The sequence below is a fragment of the Eptesicus fuscus genome, chromosome 20 (assembly GCF_027574615.1).
Source record: "Eptesicus fuscus isolate TK198812 chromosome 20, DD_ASM_mEF_20220401, whole genome shotgun sequence".
NCBI lineage: Eukaryota > Metazoa > Chordata > Mammalia > Chiroptera > Vespertilionidae > Eptesicus > Eptesicus fuscus.
Genome location: NC_072492.1, coordinates 41,611,510 through 41,633,597, shown reverse-complemented (window position 1 = coordinate 41,633,597; position 22,088 = coordinate 41,611,510). Strand labels below are relative to the sequence as shown.

The 22,088-nt window shown below is 56.6% G+C and overlaps 2 protein-coding genes across 2 annotated transcripts; one reads left to right on the top strand and one right to left on the bottom strand.

Annotated features, from left to right (window-relative positions):
* Positions 1-673: 673 nt before the first annotated feature.
* On the top strand, positions 674-6,739 carry PNPO (pyridoxamine 5'-phosphate oxidase). Its single transcript, XM_054709426.1, has 9 exons — positions 674-716; positions 1,413-1,603; positions 2,495-2,619; positions 3,878-3,977; positions 4,857-4,910; positions 5,164-5,292; positions 5,826-5,896; positions 6,100-6,309; positions 6,678-6,739. The coding sequence occupies exons 1-8, from the start codon at positions 674-676 to the stop codon at positions 6,266-6,268; spliced, it is 882 nt and encodes a 293-aa protein (XP_054565401.1). The 3' UTR covers positions 6,269-6,309; positions 6,678-6,739.
* A 3,571-nt stretch (positions 6,740-10,310) lies between these two features.
* On the bottom strand, positions 10,311-16,128 carry PRR15L (proline rich 15 like). Its single transcript, XM_028128738.2, has 2 exons — positions 15,867-16,128; positions 10,311-11,925 (listed from the first exon to the last, which is right to left on the bottom strand). Exon 2 carries the CDS (start codon positions 11,896-11,898, stop codon positions 11,596-11,598), a length of 303 nt encoding a protein of 100 aa, XP_027984539.2. The 5' UTR covers positions 11,899-11,925; positions 15,867-16,128; the 3' UTR covers positions 10,311-11,595.
* Positions 16,129-22,088: the final 5,960 nt, after the last annotated feature.

The window sequence follows — 22,088 nt, the reverse complement described above, 5'->3', positions numbered from 1 at the left end:
TTTATAAAAAGAAAGGAAGTCCAGTCAACTCTCTCTCAATCATGTTGATGGAGGAAAACAATGCAGCAAAAAAAAATTCTAACCAGTGGAGAATCTATATATGAATATTATTAAGCCTTGAGACATGTGTTATTTCTTTGCCGCAAATTTGTCTTCCAGATTCTGTTTGGCTCAAGCTACGTGCACATGATAAAGGATGACAGGTTATCTAAAGTAGGGCTTTATGAAGCTTAGCTGTCATGCAGACACCTGGGCAGGGCAGGAATTTCCCTTACCTGACAGTCCCGGGGTGCCTGCCTAGACGGTGCTTGCAGCTCCCCTTCCTGATGATGGTGGAAACGAGGACTAGAGAGAGGCCTTGACCCACGGCTGCCCCAGCCAGGCCAAAGCTGGAATGGGTAGGCACTGGCAGGCTTCCCATTTCTCAGCCCTGCATCGACATCCTGGAAATGGCTTGGCACAGCCACCTACTCTCCTGTGCCCTCAGCGATGGCTGGCATTGACTTAGGCACCCAACCCCAACTCTCTAGGAAGGGCATCATGTGAAAAAGGGGAAACTCAGCAGAGATGGGGGAGGCCTGGGAGAGGTCTATCTACTTGGCATCACGAGAGGGGAAGCCATGAGGAAAGAAAACAGCATTGTCTGGCCTGGGGTTGGCCTGGGGTGAAAGAAATGAGGCTGGAGAGAGGGGGTTCAGAGCTGGAAGAGGAAGATGGTGCTGCTCTGGGACAGCTTGATCCCAAATTTCCCTCTTCCCCTTTCCCATTCAGCTGTCTTCCTTCTCACCCCCTCTCCCCACCAAACACACACACACACACACACACACACACACACACACACACTACACAGCACCTGTTTGGAGGGATCACAAGTCACTTCAGCCTCTCCCACTCTCAAGCCTTGATTTCTTCCCCAAACCAGATGTCCTCTTTCTCTGTCTCCCCATCACCTTGCCTTAGGGTCTGGCCCCTAATTCCATTTCCATTTGTCCGTTCCCAGGCCACCAGCCTGCCCCGCAGGGACACTTCCTGCACTAGGCCCGCCTTCAGGCACCTACCAGGAGCCAGCCACTGAACACTGACCCTTCCCCTCAAGCCCCCAGCGGCTCAACCACCGCCCCCGGCCCGGGAGGCAGCAGCCCCGACATCTTGAACAAACCTCCACGTGCATGTTAGCAGCGGTGACAGAATTCCCTTGTCTCCCTGCTCCCGCCCCCACAGGCGCCGCCCATTGGCCGCTGGCTTGCTCTGTTCTCGCTGTCATTGGCCGCGCTCCGGAAAACTCCGACCAATGGAGTCCCAGCGCCTGGCTCCCTCCCCCGACCCTGGGCTCCCATTGGCTCCGAGGACGTAGGGTCTCTGGGCATGGCGACTGACACATCTTCCTTCCCGGCGGTAGACTCTGGACTGAGGAACTGGTTCCGAACACGCCGGAACCCGGCGCCGGGCGACGCTGGGTCACGTGGCCGACGGCCCCGTCGCGTGCGTCAACGTGGCGTTCGGGCGACTGGCCGAGTGGCCCCGCCACCTGCGTCACCTGTGCAGCCGAGCTGCCGACATGGATCTGGGGCCGATGCGCAAGAGTTACCGCGGGGACCGAGAGGTGTCGTCGCCGGGCAGGGTCTCCGCAGGGGCGGGGAACAAGGGGTCGCAGATCATCGGAGGAGCGGGGGGGGGGGAAATGGGAGGAACCCCACGGGGTTTCTGGGGCCACCCAGTGGGACGCAGGGGCTTGAGGCCATCTCCCTAAGAGGAGAGGTTGGTTCAAAGGCAACCGTTGCGGGGAGAGGTTCTGGGGAGGCCGGGACGAGACGGGGTCCGGAGGCAGCTGTGGTGGGGGGTGAGGCACGGCCGGAATCCCGCCATTCATTCGCGAGGTGCACCACCTGGGGCGGTTCCCATAACCTCTCCGGGCCTCCGTTTCCTCACCGGTGAAGTGACAGTGCCCACCTCGCAGGAATGTGGCGGACTCGGATGTTTGCAAAATGCTTAGAACAGGGACACTCAGCCTCCCGGTGTTTGGTTAGCAGAACGTGGGGGCGGCAGACGGACTCACGGGGAGGAGGGAGAACGCTCCTTGCTGCCATCGTTCCCTCGCTTACCACTTGGAGAAAACGTCCTTTCCTTCGTCCTCCTCCGGAGAGGAGCCCAGAGAACTGTTGTTAAACATGCGGTTTTCCACTGACCCTTAGACCTACGGAATGAGGAGTTACAAGGGCAGAGTCCAGAATCTGTCTTTTTTTTTTTTTTTAAGGCTTTTCAAATGATAGGTTTGACACCCATGACATGAAGCCCTGACTCATCAACCATCAGTCTCCTTCCTTGTGCCTGTGTCCCCACCTGTAATATGGGGCTAACAGAACCTACTTCCTGGGCACTATTTTTTGTCATGAGGATTAAATAAGTTAATCTTTGAAAAGTGCCTAGAATAGTTCTACATACACATCAAGCAATATGTGTGTTCATTAAATGAAATAAAACTCTCCCTCCCCAGGCATTTGAGGAGGCGCAGCTGACCTCTCTGGATCCCCTGAAGCAGTTTGCTGCCTGGTTCGAGGAGGCTGTTCAGTGTCCTGACATAGGGGAAGCCAACGCCATGTGTCTGGCTACCTGCACCAGGTGGGCATAGCCGTGGGCCCTTCTGTGGGCGGGCACAGATGAAGCAGGGTGCTGAGGGAGCTCTCAGTTTGATGGGTGACAACTTTATGGTTCTAGCACTTTTATTCAAATGCTGTGTGGCCTCAGGCAAGTTACTTGTCCTCTCTGCGCCTCAGTGCCCTTACCTGTAAACCGAAGATCACACTTCACTCAGTTACATTTCAGGGATGAAATGCAGTGCCCCATTCATCTCTGCCCTTGATGCAACCCCCATATACCCTTGCCTCCCTTATCTCCCCACCTATCCTATTCCCAGCTGCCCTTTAAGAGCTGTGTCTCCTGGGACCTCTTCATGAAGCTCTTTGTAGACAGTGCTTGGCTGTATCATTCGCTCGGTAGTCAACCATTGAGCCATCTCTCATATCAGCCTCTTATCCAATCCAACTCTTGCTGTCCCCCCTCACTCAAATGTAAGGCCTTGAAGGCAGGGCTCTCGTGCTGTGCCCTGCGTGTCCCCCAAAGCCCAGAGCAGAGGGTCTGATATAGCCATGCCTTCTGTGGTCCCTGAGCACCGGCCGGTTGCATTCTTGTTGGTTGCTGCCCTTAGAGCCTTGTTCCTTTGCTAGGGCTGCCGTAAGGAAATACACAGACAGGGTGGCTTAAACAACAGAAATGTATTTTCTCACAGTTCTGGAAACTGGAAGTCCAGGATTAAGGTACTGTCAGAGTTGGTTACGAAAGCCTGTCTTCATGGCTTGCAGATGGCTGCCTTTGTGCCGTGTCCTCACATGGCCTTTCCTTTGTGCATGCAGGGAGAGCAAGTGAGAGGTCATTGGTGTTTCTTCCTCTTATAAGGACACCAGTCCTTTTGGATTAGAGTCCCACCCTATGACCTTACTGACCCTTACTCACCTCCCTGAAGGCCCTGTCTCCGAATACTCACATTGGGGGCAAGGGCATCAACATAGGCTTTTAGGGGGACGTAGTTTAGTCCCTAACAGTCCTGGAAATGGAAGAGAATCCACAGACCGCCGTCAGGACAGTGGGGAGGACGCCTCTGGCACGAAGGGGGAAGGCACCAATGTCATATGGGTGTGTGTTTGTTTGTTTATTTTCAGGCTAGATCCCCAGGGGCAAGTGGGAATGGGTGGGTGGCCCGAGTGCCCGGACAGTGCAGAGTAAGGGGACACAGCTGTAGGGATGCTCGGACATCCTAAGGGAGGGGCAGCGGCGAGAACATGGAAGTGGGCTCTGACCACGGCGCTCTGCTCTGTCCCAGAGATGGGAAGCCCTCTGCCCGCATGGTGCTGCTGAAGGGCTTTGGCAAGGATGGCTTCCGCTTCTTCACTAACTTCGAGAGCCGAAAGGGAAAAGAGCTGGTGAGGGGTCACGGTAAATCCTCCTCGGGGCTGCAGAGGCCAGCCCTTGCCTCATCAGTCACCCCCACCCCAACCCGCTTGCTGTCTGTGCTCAAGGGCCACCCTGCCTGGGGGCCTTTGCCCTGGCCGTTCTCCTTGCTGCACATGCGTGAATGCTCTCTCCAGCCACCCCTGCCTCTGTCATCTCTTTACCTAAGTCACCCCTTTCCCTTCAGTCTCAGCCCCAATGGTAGCCTCTTCAAAAAAGCCTCAACTCCTACACTGTCAGCCGCTCATGCTGTTTGCTATCATTATAACTAGCAACTTTCCTGCCATTTTTTCAGTTTCTAACTGCGCATGTATATGATTATGTGATTAATGTTTGTGTCCTCTTACATTAATCACATAACCATAATTAATGATTAAGTGATTAATGTAAGTGGTAAGCTTTGTGGGGGCAGGGGCTGCATCTGTTGTATCTCTGTTACACCCCCATGACCTCTTCTGGTGTCAAATACAGAATTGGCACTTCATATGCATGCAGTTCGTAAATCCAAATGAGTCATCCTCCCTGAGTCCCTGCAGCCAAACATACATTTCTGAGAACTTGCAAAATCTGTGGGTTTGAGAAATGGCAAGCGTCACTTTGGAGTCCAGCTGGCTTAGGTTTCCGATGCAGCTCTGCCACTTGCTGTGTGAACTCGGGCTCGTTACTTAACCTCTCTGAGCCTGTCTCCACACCTGTAACAGGAGGCCTACCTTTGAGGGTTTAAATGAGATATTACACTGAGTGCATCTCCCGTGGGCCTGCACGCTGCAGACTTCTGCCTCCCCCCTGCGTGCCAGAGGCGTCCTCCCCGCTGTCCTGACGGCTGTCTGTGGGTTCTCTTTCATTTCCAGGACTCTAATCCCTTTGCTTCCCTTGTCTTCTACTGGGAGCCCCTGAACCGTCAGGTGAGTGAGCGTTCCCCGGACAGCCTGGGGCGGGCTGCGTTGGGAGGGGCCCGGGTTTATAAATGAGCCCAGTGGAGGTCCCCAGGCCGGGCACACATCCTGCCTCTCAAATAGCTCTCATACAGTTAGCGGGTCTGGTGGGAGCCAAGAGTGGTGAGGCACTGGGTAAAGAGAAGACGGAGGGGAATGGGCCTGTGGCCTGGGGAGGGCGAGTGGCATTGAACGCCGTGCAGCCAAGGCCATCCCTGAGCAGGTGCGTGTGGAGGGCCCTGTGAGGAAGCTGCCAGAGGAGGAGGCCGCGTGCTACTTCCACTCCCGCCCCAAGAGCAGCCAGATTGGGGCTGTGGTCAGTCACCAGAGTTCCGTCATCCCTGATCGGGAGGTGAGTGGGGCTTCCTCTTAGTCCTCCGGGTGGCGAGGGCCTGGGCCAGTGGTCGGCAAACTGCAGCTCGCGAGCCACATGCGGCTCTTTGGCCCCCTTGAGTGTGGCTCTTCCACAAAATACCACGGCCTGGGCGAGTCTATTTTGAAGAAGTGGCGTTAGAAGAAGTTTAAGTTTAAAACATTCGGCTCTCAAAAGAAATCTCAATCGTTGTCCTGTTGATATTTGGCTCTGATGACTAATGAGTGTGCCGACCACTGGCCTGGGCTAATCCCCAGAGGCTGTCTGCCAGGGATGCCGGGCCCTCTCTCTCCAGCACAGTGAACAGGGTGTCTTCCTGGGGGAATGGGAGTGGGAAATGGGCCGATGGGCCTCCTGTCTGTCGGACCCTCCCGCTGGACTGTGTTCCCGGAGGACAGAGGCCACCTGTGCCTTGCTCACCTGTGTCCCCAGCACCTGGCACATGCTCAGTAAGTGGTTATTCACTGCATCATTGACCGGGTCTGGCCCTTCTGTCTCCTTCCCCTGAACAGTATCTGAGAAAGAAAAACGAGGAATTGGAGAAGCTGTACCAGGAACAGGAGGTGCCGAAGCCAAAATACTGGTGAGTGACGCCTCACAGTCGTGTAGAAAGGGACACCAGGACCCTCGTGTTTACTGGAAGCTACCCTATCTGTGGAGTTACAGATCTGCCCCTCCCTGTCACCCCTGAGATATAGCAGCTTCCTGCAGGGGGCCCTGGGGTGTCGTGGGGAGTGACATGGTTGGGAAAATACACAGCCCCGAAACCTCTGCTTCTCTTCGTAGGGGTGGCTACATCCTGTACCCACAGGTGATGGAATTCTGGCAAGGCCAAACCAACCGCCTGCACGACCGGATCGTTTTTCGGCGGAGCCTCCAGACAGGAGACGCCCCTTTGGGGCCCATGACCCACCGAGGGGAGGAAGACTGGCTCTACGAGAGGCTTGCTCCCTGACTCCCAGGCTGCGGTGCCCACGGGAGGGGAGCGAGGACCAGGTGCTGAGGGAGGGTGTGGGGTTGGGAGTCAGGCCCGCCCCACTCCTTATATGTAGGCGTCTTCAGAGTTCGTCCTTTGAGTACTCTACTTGGTTGGCTCTCAGTAAGCTCTCTAGTGGAGTGTAATGGTGGCATAGAGAATCACAAATGGACGATAATCTCATCATTATTTTCTTGATTTTGACAATAGTTTACTGGAATGGCTCCCTCTAGAGGTAGCAGCTGCTGTAATTCCCTTTCCTGGTGACACAGAGCGGGCCCCCAGCAGCCCTGGGTTTTTACCACTGTGACTGAGTCATACTGGCCAAAGCTGATTGGTACCAGCATAAGCACCTGAGCCAACCTCACCAATCGGTTTTTCTTGTCAGCTATTCAACATTGGACATGGGGAGACCCAGAGCCTGCTCCCTGGAGCCACGTTGTGAGTGGCAGCCAAGAAGCAACGGCCTCTGGCTGCTGCTCATGCAATTCCCTGAGAGGCCTGGCGCCCTCCTTCCCACGCCGGGCTGTGCAGTTCCTCCTCCTGCCTCACACACCCACTGTCTCTAAAAAGAAGGTGTTTTTGACGTAAACTCGCAGAATACATTGCTGTTGATTGCAAATAAAAGAACCCTAACTAACTCGTTTATTAACAGATATTCTTATAGCATGTACCCTGCTGATAGCTGCCTTCCATTATCTGAAGCACAGCAATGTGGGAAAAGATGGAATTTATTCTCTGTAACTCCAAAGGACCCATAGGTGGATATTACACAGAAATAGATTTCTCTTCGATATGGGGAGAGATTTCAAGGGGGAGGGGGTAGTAAGCATCAGGCAGTGAGTATTCTCTTACTGGAAGTATTCAATCCCAGTCAGGAGTTTTGTAGAAAGGATTCCTATGCTGGTACCTACGGGCCAGGAAGATTTTAATCAAGCTTTATTTTCCATGTTGGTCTATAAACAGTATTTATTTATTTATTTTACTTTCCAGGTATGAAATTAAGTTATTACAGAGATTCCGCCTTTCTGACTACTCACACATCCCCTGCCCTATTCCTCACCTCTCCACATCACTGGTTTTCATCCACATCGGATTTACCGGGGGGAGGGGAGGGCTTTGCAGATCCTGATGATGCCTAGATCCTCCCCTCAGAGATGATTTAACGGGTCTGAGGGCACTGGGAAATTCAAAGGCTCCCCAGGGGACTTTGTGAAGCCAAGATTTGAGCCCCTGGTCTAGATCCCTGTGTGGCCCTCAGGACGGCAGGCAGCATTGGCATCACTTGGGAGCCCACCCCAGACCCACGGAATTCCCTCCTGCATTTAACAGGACCCCCACCCCACCCCTGGTGACAGTGCACTGGCCTCAGCCTCTAACCCTCTGCCTGTCACCCTCACGATTGGATTCTCCCGTAACCCTCGGCCGAGGCCTGTGCTGAACTGTATTTGCTTTCCTCGAGCACAAGTGTGGTGACCAGGGTCAGCCCGGATGAGTGGCCTACAGGCTGTGGAGAGGAGCCAGGCTGGGTAAATGTTTGCTCTGACTCAGCCAGGATGAGAGAAGGGACTATTATTTGTGCACAGTGGCATTGAACTTGCCACTCTGTAAACTGCTTCACTCACTGTATGGGCATGTGCTTCAGTGTCTGTGAGTGACCAGCTCCCCCAACGGCCTCTCTCTTGTTGTTGATCCCCCCTCAAGCCCGAGTGCAGGAAAGCACAATGCTAACCTTTCTGAAGCCCACAGGAGAGGGTGCTGGGGACTCTTCCCTTCCTTGTCCTGTTTGTTTCTGGGAGCTGTGTCTCCCCGGCTTTGAGCCTGGTCTCAGCAGTTCTGTTCTGTGTCCGGCAATCACTGTGCCAGATCTGTACTAAAAACTATCAGATGTGCGTGATGTTAATGTCCGGTCTGGCCTGGTCTTGTGCCAGATCTGTAATAAAAACTCATCAGATGTGCGTGATGTTAATGTCCGGTCTGGCCTGGTCTTGCCCCGACCCTAGGGAGGAGGGGAGTTGGGGGATTAAGCAACTCTCCACCCACCTCCATTTTCCTCTCTTGGGAGGTGGGGCATCCAGCAGGGGGCGCCTGCAGCCCGAGGTTGGCCCCTTCTCCGCTGCACAGGCCAGTCCTAGCCTGCCCCGCCTGCCTCCCCCTCCCCCCTTGGGTTGAGTCCCAGTGAAACTGTGGTCGATAACCCGTAGCCTCTCCCGGCTCCTGCACATATTTGCACTTTCGGTTCCTCCTCCTCTGGCCTGGTAAAAACTTGCAGCTGCCTGGGCTCTGACTCCCGGGGCAGCCAGATATCCCTTTGGCCGTTGGTAACCACCCCACCTCCTCACCCCCATCCACTAATACCCCGGTTAGGGGTACATATGGAGTTTCCCGGGAAGACTCCTGCAGTCATGTTTGGGGCCGTGGAGCATGGTCATATGCACGGGGCAGAGGGGTCCGCAGACCCTCCCACCTAAGAGGAGTCATGGTGGCAGTAATTAGGCCACAGGTAGGGTCTGTGGCCCAGGGCCCAGCTTCATCCCCCTACCCTCGCCTCAGGGAAGCTCAGGATGGGCTGGAGTGGGAGGTCCCTACAATCTGGGGTCTTGGGGTACACTCAGCCTCAACGCTGGTTGGCTTTCCCCCGTTGGTCCCAGAGTCTGCAGCACCCTCAAACTCAAACGGTGCTCACCTCCCAGGATCCCACAGTCCAGGCCTTGCCCTGTCTCACCCCACCTCTCCTTCAGCAGAAGGTGACCGGTTCTTTTCTTTGTCCCGAGTTTCCCATCCCCTAAGCAGATGCAAATCAAGAACGGAAGGGGCTGTGTGTTTCAGTGGTCACATGCGCAGCCCAGCTCTGGCTTCAGTTCCAGCCGCACCTCTGCGAGGGCATGATCTTGGGTGAGTGACTAAGCTCAGCAACTCACCTGGAAAACGGGGGTAGTTAGTAACAGGCCCTGTCTCAATGGGGGACGGGAGGGTTAAATGAGGAACCTCGGGGAGTACTTGCCTGTCCCATGTCAATCCTCATCCAAGGATGTTTCTTTGTTTTTTTAATCCTCACCCAAGGATTTTTTCCATTGATTTTCAGACAGGGTGGAAGGGAGGGAGGAGAGGAGAGGAGAGGAGAGGAGAGAGACAGAAACATCTATTGGCGAGACATATCCATTGGCCACCTCCCACACGTGCCCTGACCAGGGCCTGGGATCAAACCCACAACCGAGTACATGCACTTGATTGGGAATCGAATTCGAAACCTTTTTGATGTACAGGACAACACGCCAATCAACTTAGCCACCCAGCCAGCGTGGGCCTGGCCCATCTTAAACCCTCTGTGAACGTCAGGCATTAACAGTGGGCAGGACTGGAGTATGGGGAAACGGCTCCTCCATGGGAGGCTTTATGGACTGAGTTATTGGGGGGCCTTAGAAAGTTCCGTCATGAGGAGGCACAGGGGAAGAGTCCTGTCCTCCTCCTGCTCCTGGTCTCCCTCCCTCATCCTCAGAGCGCCCCATGCCCCGGGGGAGGCCACCTGACAAAGGCCCCCTTGTATGGTCTGTTTGTTTTGGTGATAAATTTCCTGAGCAGCGCTCCTTGGGGTGGGGAGGGGCGGGGTGGCCCGCAGCCTGCGAGGAGCTGGCCTGGAAGCTGCTGGGCCACATTGTTGAGTGGCCACCTTGGTCTCTCTCTCCATGTTCCCACCATGAGCTCTGGAGAGATGGCCAATTTTTTCCAGTTCCCAGCTCCTGCGGCTTGAGAAAGATCCAGATCTAACAGCCTCAAGAGCAGGCTCTCTCTTCTTCCTTAAATGGAAGCTGTGGGCTGTGGTTAATTTCCTAATAAGGGAAAAGGGGGCGGGGACCAATGTTAATGGAGAACCTACTACAGGACTACTAATGGCCCACTGGTTATCGACCACTCCCTGTGAAATAGGTATTATTATAGGCCCTTTTATAGAAGAGAAAACAGGCTCAGAGGAGGTATGTTTTTTTAAAAAAATTTATTGATTGATTTTTAGAGAGAGAAACATTGATTTGTTGTTCCACTTACTTATGCATTCATTCTGTGTGCCCTGACTGGGGATGGAACCAGCAGCGTGTTGGGACGATGCTCTAATCAACTGAGCTACCCGGCCAGGGTTCAGCGGAGGTGGTTTTTTTTAATGTTCCCCCAATCACACAGCTGCTGAGGGGCGGGACCAGAATTTGAATCTTGATCCCAAACCAAACCACTGCGACTCTGGGTCAGTCCCCAGAGGTCTGCTTTGTTCTCCTGCAGCCCCTGCTGGCCTCTGTGGACCAGAGGGACTGACCACGGGGGCGCCGCCAGCTCCTTCCTATGTCCTCTCTACCCCCCAGGGCGAAGGGTGGCTTGAGGGTGAAATCAGTGTCCCAGTCCCTACATCCCGACACCTGGGACCCTGTGTGAAATGTGAGAGGAGCGATTTGAGCACCAGGTTCCACTTAACATGAAGGGAAACAAAGGCCTAAAACACTGTCCTCTCAATGAATGGAAGACGAGCGTGTAGATTGATTCTCAGCTTTTGCAGCATTGTTTATTACAAAGGGAGAAACCTACAATTATTATTTTTTTTAAATTCAAGGCTCCAGGACTCCTCTCTGGGGCTGATCCATCTTAAATACGGGTAGGGAAGAACTGGCTGCTGTTAGGTCCTACCAGCTTCCCCCCCCCCCTAACTTGGACCCATGGGGTCCCTAACCTGGCCTTCTGAAGCACCTCCAGGGAGTGCCAGGGTCCTCCTCCCCCTGCACATCTGGGGGCAAAGTTCCCAGAAGTTTCCCACTTGTGTTAGGAGGTGAGCTCAAGTTCAGCCCACCTCTGGCTCCTGGAAACGATCCCCCATCACATGTCTTCTGGAAAATGCACTCTCAGGATTGGTCCAGGGAACAGTCACGGGTAGAGACAGCAGAGGGAGCAGCAAGTCAAACTCACCCTTGACCCCGTGCCCTGGGCGGAAGTGAAGTCCATCAGGCTCCCTCTCTCTGTTCCGTGTCCGCCTCCCTGCCCGCCCTGACACGGCCTCAAGGAGGGCTGTCCTTCCTGGGTGGCACTTGTCATCCTTGAACCGAAGTGCCTTTATATGTGGTGGGGGGCGGTGGGAGGACCCTGGCATCTCCCAGGCTTCCCAGAAAGCCGGGGCCCATAAATACAAACCTAAAACCGGACATTTCCTGCCAGCAGGCATCCGCTGCCCCCAGGGCTTCCGCTGCGGCCAAAGAGGCCAGCGTGGCAAGCTCCTTGCTCAGATCCAGCTGACAGCAGGGAGGTGCTAGCGTCCTCCTGGGCCCCCTTCACTGTCCCTGGCCCTCCCTGTCGTCGAAGAGGCTGGGGTTCTCCGCCAGGGTGGCCCGCACCTTCTTCTTCTCCTTGAAGCGGCCGGAATTGGAGACCTTGACGTGCTTGCCCTTCGTGTTCTTGTCCACAATCTTCTCCAGGCGCGCGTTAAAGTCACTGGGGGCACCCCCGCCCTCAGGCCCCGGGGGCTCTGCGCTGCCCTCCGTCTGGGCATAGGTGTCCGGGAGCTCGTACAGCACCTTGGGGGCGGATTTCTTCTTCCGGAGGAAGGTCAGCTTCCACCAGCCCACTTCGGTCATGGTGCTCCCTGAGCGGAGGGGGGGCTTCTGCAGGAGAGAGGAAGGGGTCAGTGGGGAGAAGGCCGGGGGTGCCTTGGAGCAGCCCCCTCTAGACTCCTAACCACATTTTATTTATTATTTATTTATTATTTATTATTTTTGTTATTGTTCATCCTCATCCAAGGATCTTTTTCTGTTGATATTTAGAAAGAGTGGAAGGGAGGGGAAGAGAGAGAAACATCGAAGGAAGTGAGAGAGACACATCAATTGGTCGCTTCCCTCACATGCCCCGACCAGGGCCTGGAATGAGTCTGCAATCAATGTATGTGCCCTTGACCAGGATAGAACCCAGGACCCTTTAGTCCGTGGGCTGATGCTCTATCCACTGTGCTAAACCCGTTAGGGCTATTATTATTTTTAATCCTCACCTGAGGACATGCTGAGAGAGAGAGAGAGAGAGAGAGAGAGAGAAACTTCGATCAGTTGCCTTTCGTATGTGTCTCAACCAGGGATGGAACCCGCAACCCAGGTCTTCGTCCTGACCGAGAATCGAATGGGCAACTTTCGATGCGCAGGGCAATGCTCAACCACCTGAGCCCCTCCAGCCAGGCTATGTCAATGGCCCAGGCCTAAAGGCATGACAGGTGGGGCCGAGTGACCCTCAGACTCAGGTAAGTGAGCAATGCATTTGGAGAGAAGAGAGGGTCTGGGGAAGAGGCAGCCACATGCACATCGACGGGAAAGCCCTCTGAGCCCAGTGGAGGTGACAGTGGGGGAGACACACGCCATCGCCAGGCAGCATCGAGCTGCCAGGTCCCTTGGGGCTGCAGGAAGGTGAACAGCTCGCCCGAGTCACACAGCATCCCCGCCGTGGACACCCTTCGGGCAGATGGTCAGCTGGTATCAGACAGACAGAAACACCCTGGGCATCTTGCTTGGAATTCATTAATTAATAAATCCATTCATTCAAATTTAAATAGGACGTGTGATGTTTGTAGTAATTTGGACTTCCCACTGGTGATGAGCAGGGAGAGGAACCTCAGGCTGGGCGTGGGAAGTCCTGGGACTGTTCCAGGTGCGTGACCCCTGGCAAGTTGCTTCTCTGGACCTCAGTGGCCTCATCCGTCCCTCCCAGCCCTCATATTCAGCTCTGATGTTGATGCCCGCCCACAGAGAGAGACACGCTTTGCAAAACACAACTTATGATTACGGCCCCCCGCTCCCCCCCCCCCCAGCTTCCACAAGGACGGGTTTTAAGGGGGGCTGAGAATCTGGAAGGAGGTTTGGCGGGGCCAAGCGGTACATGTGACATACGGTTATCACGGGTTGGACTCTCCATAGGAAACCCAAGAGATGGGCTGTGGGGGCTAAAGTCCAGGCTTCTCCACTGACAAGCCATGTGCCCGGGAGGAGCCCTCACCATTTACCGATCGCCACAAAGGTGCGTCTGAGCCGGTGGAGATTTGGGAGGTAAAGTTGCCCGGACATCACTGACAGGTGGGCATGCAGACCAGGGGGGTTGAGATCAGAGAAAGAGCAGGCGGAGTGATGAGCAGTCAGACAGGCAGCTCTGTTTCGGGAGAGGCTGGTAGTCCGGCCTCAGGACTCCCGAGTGTGGCGGGGGAAGGTCCTGGGGAGGAGGGGCAGCAGCCACCACACCCCAGAAAGCTGGACGGTCAGTCAGCCCGGGCACAGGCAAGTGTGTCACCTCTTCCTAAAAACGATGGTCTTGCTCGGCCGGCGTGGCTCAGTGGTTGAGCCTCAACCTATGAACCAGGAGGTCACGGTTCGATTCGATTCCCAGTCAGGGCATATGCCTGGGTTGTGGGCTTGATCCCCAGTGTGGGGCGTGCAGGAGGCAGCCAATCAATGATTCTCTCTCATCATTGATGTTTCTCTCTCTCTCTCTCTCTCTCTCTCTCTCTCTCTCTCTCTCTCTCCTTTCATCTCTGAAATCAATAAAAATATATTTTAAAAACTAATGGTCTTAACTACCTTCTCTAAAAAGACCAGAAAGAAATACGACAAATGACGAGTAGTGGTTTCCTTTATGTAGAAGGAATGTGGGTGCTCTCTCCCCTCCACTTTTCTAAGTTCCAGATCTGCCACAATGAGTGTGGAGTCTGTTCTGTTGGAGGAGGAACACATCAAATTCAGAAAAAACGAAGGCAGGGTGCTGGCCTAGGCTGGGAGTGGGTTGAGTGCCTCCCTCCATCGGCCCCCTTGCTGTTGTCCCCTGTCCCCCCATATGCCCATCCCCCTGCCCAGAGCATGCCCCCAACCGATTCCTCCCACGGCTTTTGTCCAGAAAGCAGACTCCACGTTGCCAGCCCTGTCCCTCTAGTCAGCTCATGCAGCAAGAGACCCCAGGGTGGATCTTGTGCAGCTCCCACTTAGGAAGTGAGGGAGGGGCGAGAGCGGCCAGATAAGGACTTTCCGGGCACCCTGGAGCGGCGAGGGCACCCGGGGGACAGCCCGGGAGGTTTGCTTTGGCAGCCTGCCCCACCTGGGCCCAGCACGGCCTTGCACAGATCTCGGTGTTCCAGGATGGTGTCTGGAAGGAGCTGCGAGAAGGGCAGGGAAGGAGGGACAGGACGCTTGCTCCCTTGCTCGGCCTGTGGGTGCCTGAGTTGCCACCTGGTCTGGGGCAAGTCCCATGGCCCCACCAGGGCTGCCAAGGAACTTGGGCCGTGGAGGATCCAGCTCCCGAACCAACAGTAATAACCAGACCGCCTAGCCTGGAGGAAGTGGCTTTTTTATGTGCCAGTTACAATGCACCCGCTGTAATGGGTGTTTCAAGTTAGCATCCACAGGGAGGGACCGATCACAAGGACCTTGTCAGGAAACCAGAGTCGGGAATGGCCCTTGGACCCTGCCCTGCAGCCTCCACCACGGCACCTCGGTGCCCGGCCTCCTGGCTTACACTCTGGGCTCTCTGTCCCCCTGCTTAGGGCACGCGAGCACAAGTAAGCAGGTGTTTGCCCCTTTAAGCAAGCCTGACCTATGGGAATCTGAATTTGCAGAACAGCTAAATTAGGCCTATGTTTTGCAGAATAACCCAGCTAGCTATAAGATTCTGGTAAACAGTGAGTTACCCCAAGAGAGTGTAAAATCTGACTTGCTTAGAAAAGAAAAAAGGAAGTGTTATCCCAACTTCCCAGCTACCCAAAGTAGCCAAGACTAATCACAGAGGGTCGCAGGGGGCTGGGGGCGGGGAATGAATTGGGATTTTGAGCTTGGTCCGCAGTCTGTTCACGGCCAAGCGGAGGGCTGGCCCTTGCCCCAGGGCCCTACAATCCATGAGAGGATAGAAATCTGCCCCTGGGGAGGCCGCTACACCTACGCTGTTTGCACAGCTCGGGAGCCCAGCCTCAAGAGGACCTCCCGGGCCAGCCCACCACCCCGTGCCTGTAACAGCCACCACCGTGCCCGCACGTGGGCACCCGGGATAGGCCCCACTGCCGCAGCCGAGTTTGCCCAGGCGAGGTAGAGCCCCTTCTTAGCTGAGCCAAGTTAACCATTGACTGGGGCAAGGTGGAGGGCTGGAGGGGGCTGGAGGGAGCGAGTCGGCTTCTGCGTTGTCAGACAAAACCCAGAGCCCCAGCCCTCAGCTTTCTGGGGGGCCCCGTGGGACTTCTCCACTCTGGATAAGTCTGGGGTACCCTAGTCAGGAACAGGAGGAGGTTCCTACCAGACAGCCAGAAATACCCTCCAGGCTGGGGGTAGGCGCTGGTGGGCTCCAGCTCCAGCTCAACAAGAGTTAACAGAGAGCTGCTCTGGAGAGAAGCTCTCCCACCAGGAGTTCCAGGCTGGAGGCCTGGATGGACTCCAGGAAGCCAACGGGACGAGCCCCGAATTCTGCCTGCTCACCCAGGAGGAGGTGGGAGCCCGTATGCCAGGGTCTCCCTCGCAGCTGGACTGGTCAGCCACAGAGGCAGAACGGGGCCCTGACTACACCGTGGTTCCCCGCCGCCCCCCTCTGCCTGTACCTGTAGTCCTGGCTGCAGCAGGCCGAGGTGAGCCCCTCCCTAGAGAAGGGGCTGAGTGCAGGCGCTGCCCGGAGGGGAGCCTGGGGGAGCTGGGGGTGCCGCCAGGGTGCTGCGCCAGGCACGGCTCGGCCAGGGGAGCTGGGTCGGAGCAGCTGTGCGGCAGGTGCAGGAGAAACAGGTGCAGGAGCGGGGCTACCTGCTCCCTGTGCCTCCAGGAGTCAAGGTGAACCTGAAACCCAGCCCCTCCCGGCTAAGTAAACAGAAGCAGAGGCCTGCTCGGCCTGATGAATATTCATTAGCCCGGAAATCCAATCCCCGGGCCCCAGCACCCACCCAGGGTCCTCCAGGGACCGCCTCGCCCGGAGGAGGAAATCCCCAGGGAAGCCTGGGGGTGGGGGGGGGCGGGCCGAGGGGAGCCTCTCTCCTCAGTTTCCCCACTCTCCAGCGCCTGGTTGCTGGCCGCCTGTAGCCAAGGTCACCCCCGCCCGGTTCATGCCCCAAGGAGGTTCAGACCCCTTTCCGGCCACAACAAAGCCTGGACCTTGCCCCGGGCACCACGGGGAAAGGGTTAAGGGCCGCCGTCCCCGCTGGCTGGGAAGGACAGGGTGCACCCAGCTCCTTTGAACTCCGGAGTCGAAACCGTCCCTGGTTAAACTGGTTGACAGACCGGTTCCCAGGCCGTCCGCTCCGCCCCAAGTTCAGTGCTGCACCGGCCGGCGCTGGGTGGGCGCTGCGGCTCCTGTGCCCTGAAGGGCCCCCCCTCGAGCTCTCCCAGCGCTGGAGTGGGCAGGGGGCCCCGGTGCCTCCAGACTCACTACAACCGCAGATCGCCTCCCCCCCTTCTCCCTCCTTAGAGGTGGGCTCTGGGGCCTTGAAACCATAGCACAAGCCCGCGTGTGCGGGGAAGGGCGGTCGTTTTTCTGCATACGGCACCGTCCTGTCATTAGACTCTCAGGGAGAACTGTGATGGCTCCCCCCACCAGGTACCACTTCACTCAGCTTCCCCCAACGGCCAGCTGTCCCTCGGATGGACCTTGCTGGGTAGCTCTCAGGGAAGGAGGTGGGGAGGGGCTCTGAGGAGGTGGGGAGAGAGGAAAAGGCGAGAAGGCAGCGTGTGCACAGGGGGTGACGTCCTCGCTGGTCCCCTCACTGGTCTACGCCACAGCTCCTCTGGCAAATCAGTCGGGCCGCGTGCAGCCCTCAGCCCGGGCTGCTGTTACAGATGGTGCGCACGGGGGTGGGGGGGCGGGGGGGTCTCTGCAGCCACCCTCAGGCGGGGTTTGTGTTTGCCTTCTCCCTCCCGGCTGTAAGGTGCGTGTCCCGCAGCTTCCTGTCCCCGTGCTGGCCAGCTCAGATGCTCCGTCCACCTGTCCGCTCCCTTCCTCCAGGGGCTGCGTGTACGCACACAACTAACGGTCCCTTCCCCCGGCTCGCCCCCCCCTCACCACCACCGCTGTATTTTAAATCCTAACCAACCAACTCTCCAAGCTGCCCCACTGGCGCCAACTCTGCTTCTGCTTCGTTCAGTTCCTCACGGCCTTGTGAATGCATCCCCTCCATCCCAAACAGCCGTCCCTAAGCCTCAGCGGGACAGTCCTCCAAAGGCTCCCCCTGGGCCACAGGTACCCCCCTGGCCTGGTCCTCCTCCAATGGGATCTCTGCAGCCTCCTCTCCAACCGTCCGTCCCTGAACGTGCACACGAGGCCCTTTCCCGGCCCCCTTCCCGGGTGCAGAGGCTGCCTGGAGGGTGAGATTAGGAACGCACGCTGTGCTCTTGGCCAGGAATGGCCTCCCCCCCCCTCCCCCGTGTAAACCAAGACAGACTCCTGTTCATCCCTCAAGACCCACATTAACGATTTGCCTCCTCCCTCACCAAGAAGCTTCTTTTTCCAAGTTTGTTAAAATGCTTCTATTTCACACGATGTGTACGGTGATTGATTGCACAACCGAAATGGAAACAGGAACATTCTTAATGAGAAATTCTTAATGTGGCCCGTGGTCTTTGTCCTACTCTCCCTTGGACAGGTGAGTGTGAGAGAAAACTGGTTTATTTCTTTTTTTTAAATATGTTTTTTAAAATATATTTTTATTGATTTCAAAGAGGAAGGAAGAGGGAGAGAGAGATAGAAACATTAATGATGAGAGAGAATCATTGATTGGCTGCCTCCTGCACGCCCCCCACTGGGAATCGAGCCTGCAACCCGGGCATGTGCCCTTGACCGGAATTGAACCTGGGACCTTTCGGTCCACAGGCCAATGCTCTATCCGCTGAGCCAAACCGGCCAGGGCTTTAAATATGTTTTTTACTGATTTCAGAGAGAGGAAGGGAGGAGAGAAACATCAATGAGAGATGAACATCCATCGGCTGCCTCCTGCACGCCCCCTACTGGGGATGGAGTCTGTAATCCAGGGAATGAAACAGTGACCTCCTGGTTCGTGGGTCCATGCTCAACGACTGGGCCCCGCCAGCCGGGTGAAAACCGGTTTATTTCACTTCTTGTTTCAGCGGCAGCAGGCTTGTTACGTTGTCTCCCCAGGGTTTGTGTGAAAGGAAGACAGTATTTTGCAAGGTCCCTTGCTCTAATGGAAAGAGGACACTGTTGTCCCGGGAAGACGCCCACACCTTTCTAAATCTGACACTTTCTCTGAAAACCTGGTCTGTTTGAGAGTGGATGTCCAGGCCAGACGACACCGGAAGAGGCTAAGAAGTCACCCTAGCTCAGGTGTTGGGAAGAGACTGGAAGGACGGAGGGATGGGCACTAACTAGCCTGGGGGACTCTAACCAGGGCCAGGAGCCATTTCCATCTTCACAGGAAGAGGCCCCTGTTGACGGCACTCATCCCCCGGCCCTCCACCCCCACCCCAGGCCCCTCTGATTTCTGGGACACACGGGGGCAGGGTCCTGTCCTCTCAGCCTCACGCTGGAGAAGGAGCCCCAGGGGAACCCCAGTGCCCAGGCTCCAGGGGGTGCCCACCGGTGGCCTGCCCTTTGGAGCATGCCCCCAGGACCAGCTCCCCACCCACCCTCCTGGGAGAGCCCAGTCTGGGAAGCCAGGCCCAACCCCTGGCCTTTGGGGGATTTATTGGGGGAGGAGGAGAGTGGGGAGGGGAGTTTGAGATCAGGCTTTAGGCCAGTGATGGGCAACCTTTTGAGCTTGGTGTGTCCAACTTCGCCAAAAAACTGAGCATACCTCGGGTAGTGTGTCACTTGGAGGAAAAAACATTATTTCGCAAATGTTTCATCCTCAGGAGCAGCAAATGTTTCATCCTCGGCATGCGGCCGCCTCAGCAGCCACGTGTCATCAGAAATGGCTACGCGTGTCAGTGCTGACACGCGTGTCATAGGTTCGCCATCACTGCCTTAGACTGTGACTATCCCTTTAACAGATCGCCCTCACGCAGGCTGCTCGATACAACGTCTCACCTTTAAACGCCCCTTTCTAAAACTGGGTTCAAGGGTGATACTCACAAACAATCACGCAAAGTGCATGCTCCGGGAAACGTGTCCTGGTTGAGTACAGCAAGTAAAATGCACGAAGGGGGTTCCGAGGACCCTGATGGCTGCTGGGGCTTGGAGCGCTGTTTCTGTGGTCCCTTTTGGACAGGTCCCGTCTGGCCCGACAGGTGGTTCCAGGAGTAGATCCAGGAGTAGATCCAGGCGCTGCCCCTCCCCTCAGCACGCCCCTTCTCTGGAAGGCTCAGGGGACACGTGGGCAAGGCCACAAATGGGTCTCTGGGGGCCACACCAGGTGCAGCTGGGAGGTGGGCAGGGGCAGGCGGAGGCTGCCTTCTGCTCTGAGGTGGGCGGTGGGGTTACCACTGGGGGGGGCTTCCCCCCGCTTGGTGGGAGGGCTCCCTCAGGGAGACCACGGGACTGTGTTCCAGGCACTGTCCCAAACGCTCTGCCTGTGTGGACTCTTCTTTTTTTTTTTTTTTTTTTTGTTAATCCTCACCCGAGGGTATTTTTTCCATTGATTTTTAGAGCGAGTGGAAGGGACGGAGGGATGGGGAGAGAGAGAGAAACACTATGTGAGAGAGACACATAGATTGGTTTCCTCCCGCACGCACCCCGACCAAGGCCGGGGATGGAACCTGCAACCTTGACCGGGAATCGAGCCTACGACCCTTCAGGGTGCAGGCCGACACTCTAACCACTGAGCACCCTGGCCAGGGCCCGTGTGGACGCAATCCCGACGGTCACCCGGGGTGGATCCTCTAAGCGGGTGCGCCAACCTGCATTCCCGCGTGCCCCTTTCCCATCGCCCCTGAGGATGGAACAGAGTCTCCCTGGGAGCCAGCCACTGCGCTGAACCCACCCGGCACCTTGATCCCAGGCTCCGGGCCCGCAGAACCGGGGAAACATGTATTTCTGATGTTTCGAGGCACCCGTTCTGGGACCCTTTGCTCCGGCAGCCCTGGCTAACCACAAACCTCGTTTCCCGTGAAGCCGAGCATCCTGTCAGACAGACGCTGGCCGTGTGGGTTTCCTGTCCTCCGAAAGCATCCTTCCTCAGCGTGGAAGAGCCCCCCACCCCACCTGACTGTCGTCCCTCTGGGGTGCACCGACCGAAACCCTACAAACACGTCGATGGGTTCCTGGGCCCTTGGCACAAGTGCACAGGGTCTGCTGCCCACTGGCGGGGACCCTGGTCTGCAGGCGTCAATCCCAACCCTTGGCCACGGGCCTGAGGGCTCTGCATGATCTCCCCTGGCCCATCTCTCCCGCCGCAGAGCCCTCCCCGCTCCCCATACACGTCCCCCGCCCCCGGGACCAACGTCTTCGGGAGCAGCCTGGTCTCTTTCCTGCGCTTTCCCCAGTGGCTCCTCTCCCCTCTGCTCCCCATTCAGCCGCCGTCCTCCCATCCTGCAAGACCCAGCTCCAGGCCTTCTCCTCCCAGAGCCGCCCCGACGGTTTTCTGTGCCCACCCCGTGCCTGTCCCCCACGTTGAGATGGCGCTCCTCCTCTCTGCGCCCTTCGCCCTCTGTGCACACCTCTGACCTGTGATGCAGGAGCTCAGTGCTAGGCGCGGGGAGTGCTGTCACGGGGGTTAGCCCGTCACGCATCGCGCTGCCACGCTGTCTGAGGGCGGGGACTATGTTTCCATGTTCCGGGTGGAAAATCGTTCTTGGCAAACAGAGGGTCCCTAACGTCGTGCACATGGGAAGGGGGGCTGGCGGGTTTGTGGCCGGGCAGAGGGCGTGGTGTCCCTCCCTCCCCCGGCCATGACGGCGGTGAGACAATGAAAGGCAGTGGCACCCTTAGGAGACGACACCTCAGGCCCGACCCACAAGGCCACCCAGTGAGGCTCTCCCCTAGAAGACCAACGAAGATGGAGGGGTGGGGAGGGCCTGGCTGGCCGGGGTTCAGGGTGCAGCCAGCGGCCCCAGAGCGCGACCCGGCTGATGAGTTAAGTCATGGCCTGTGCTTAACTCGGAAGCCAACCAGCCCTGACGTCTTCACCCCGATTTCCTCCCTCTGGTTCCGGGCGGTTCAGGGGGCTGGACTACGAGTCCTGAGCGGCAGAGAGAGGGAGAGGGGACAGGCTGGGGCACAACTCGGCCCCCAGACCTGTGACCCTGGTCCCCATCATCACTAACTGTCTTCGTGCACATCCGCACCTTCTCTTAGTCCTTCCTTTTTTTTTTTTTTTTAAAAAATATATTTTATTGATATTTTTACAGAGAGGAAGAGAGAGGGATAGAGAGTTAGAAACATCGATGAGAGAGAACCGACCAGCTGCCTCCTGCACACCTCCCACTGGGGATGGGCCCGCAACCAAGGTACATGCCCTTGACCGGAATTGAACCTGGGACCTTTCAGTCCGCAGGCCGACGCTCTATCCACTGAGCCAGACCGGCTTCGGCTCTTAGTCCTTCCTTTACCCCCGCCGCCAGGCCCCTCACGGTCAATGCCAGCTGTCAGGCCGGGGGCTGGGGTTCCGGGGTGAAGAAGACTGTCCTCCTGCCCACAGGTGCTCCCAGACTAGCTGGGGTGACAGACGCTGGAAAACACCACACAGGGGTCACACAGAGGTCATACTGCAAACAGCAAGGCCCCCCGAAGCTGCTGAGCTCCCAGCCCGGCAGGCAGACACCACACACACACACACACACACACACACACACACACACACACACACGCAGGCAGCGTGGCTGTGAGCAAACACGCAGAAGACACGGACCATAAAGTAATAAACATAGGGCCGATTAAAAAATGGATT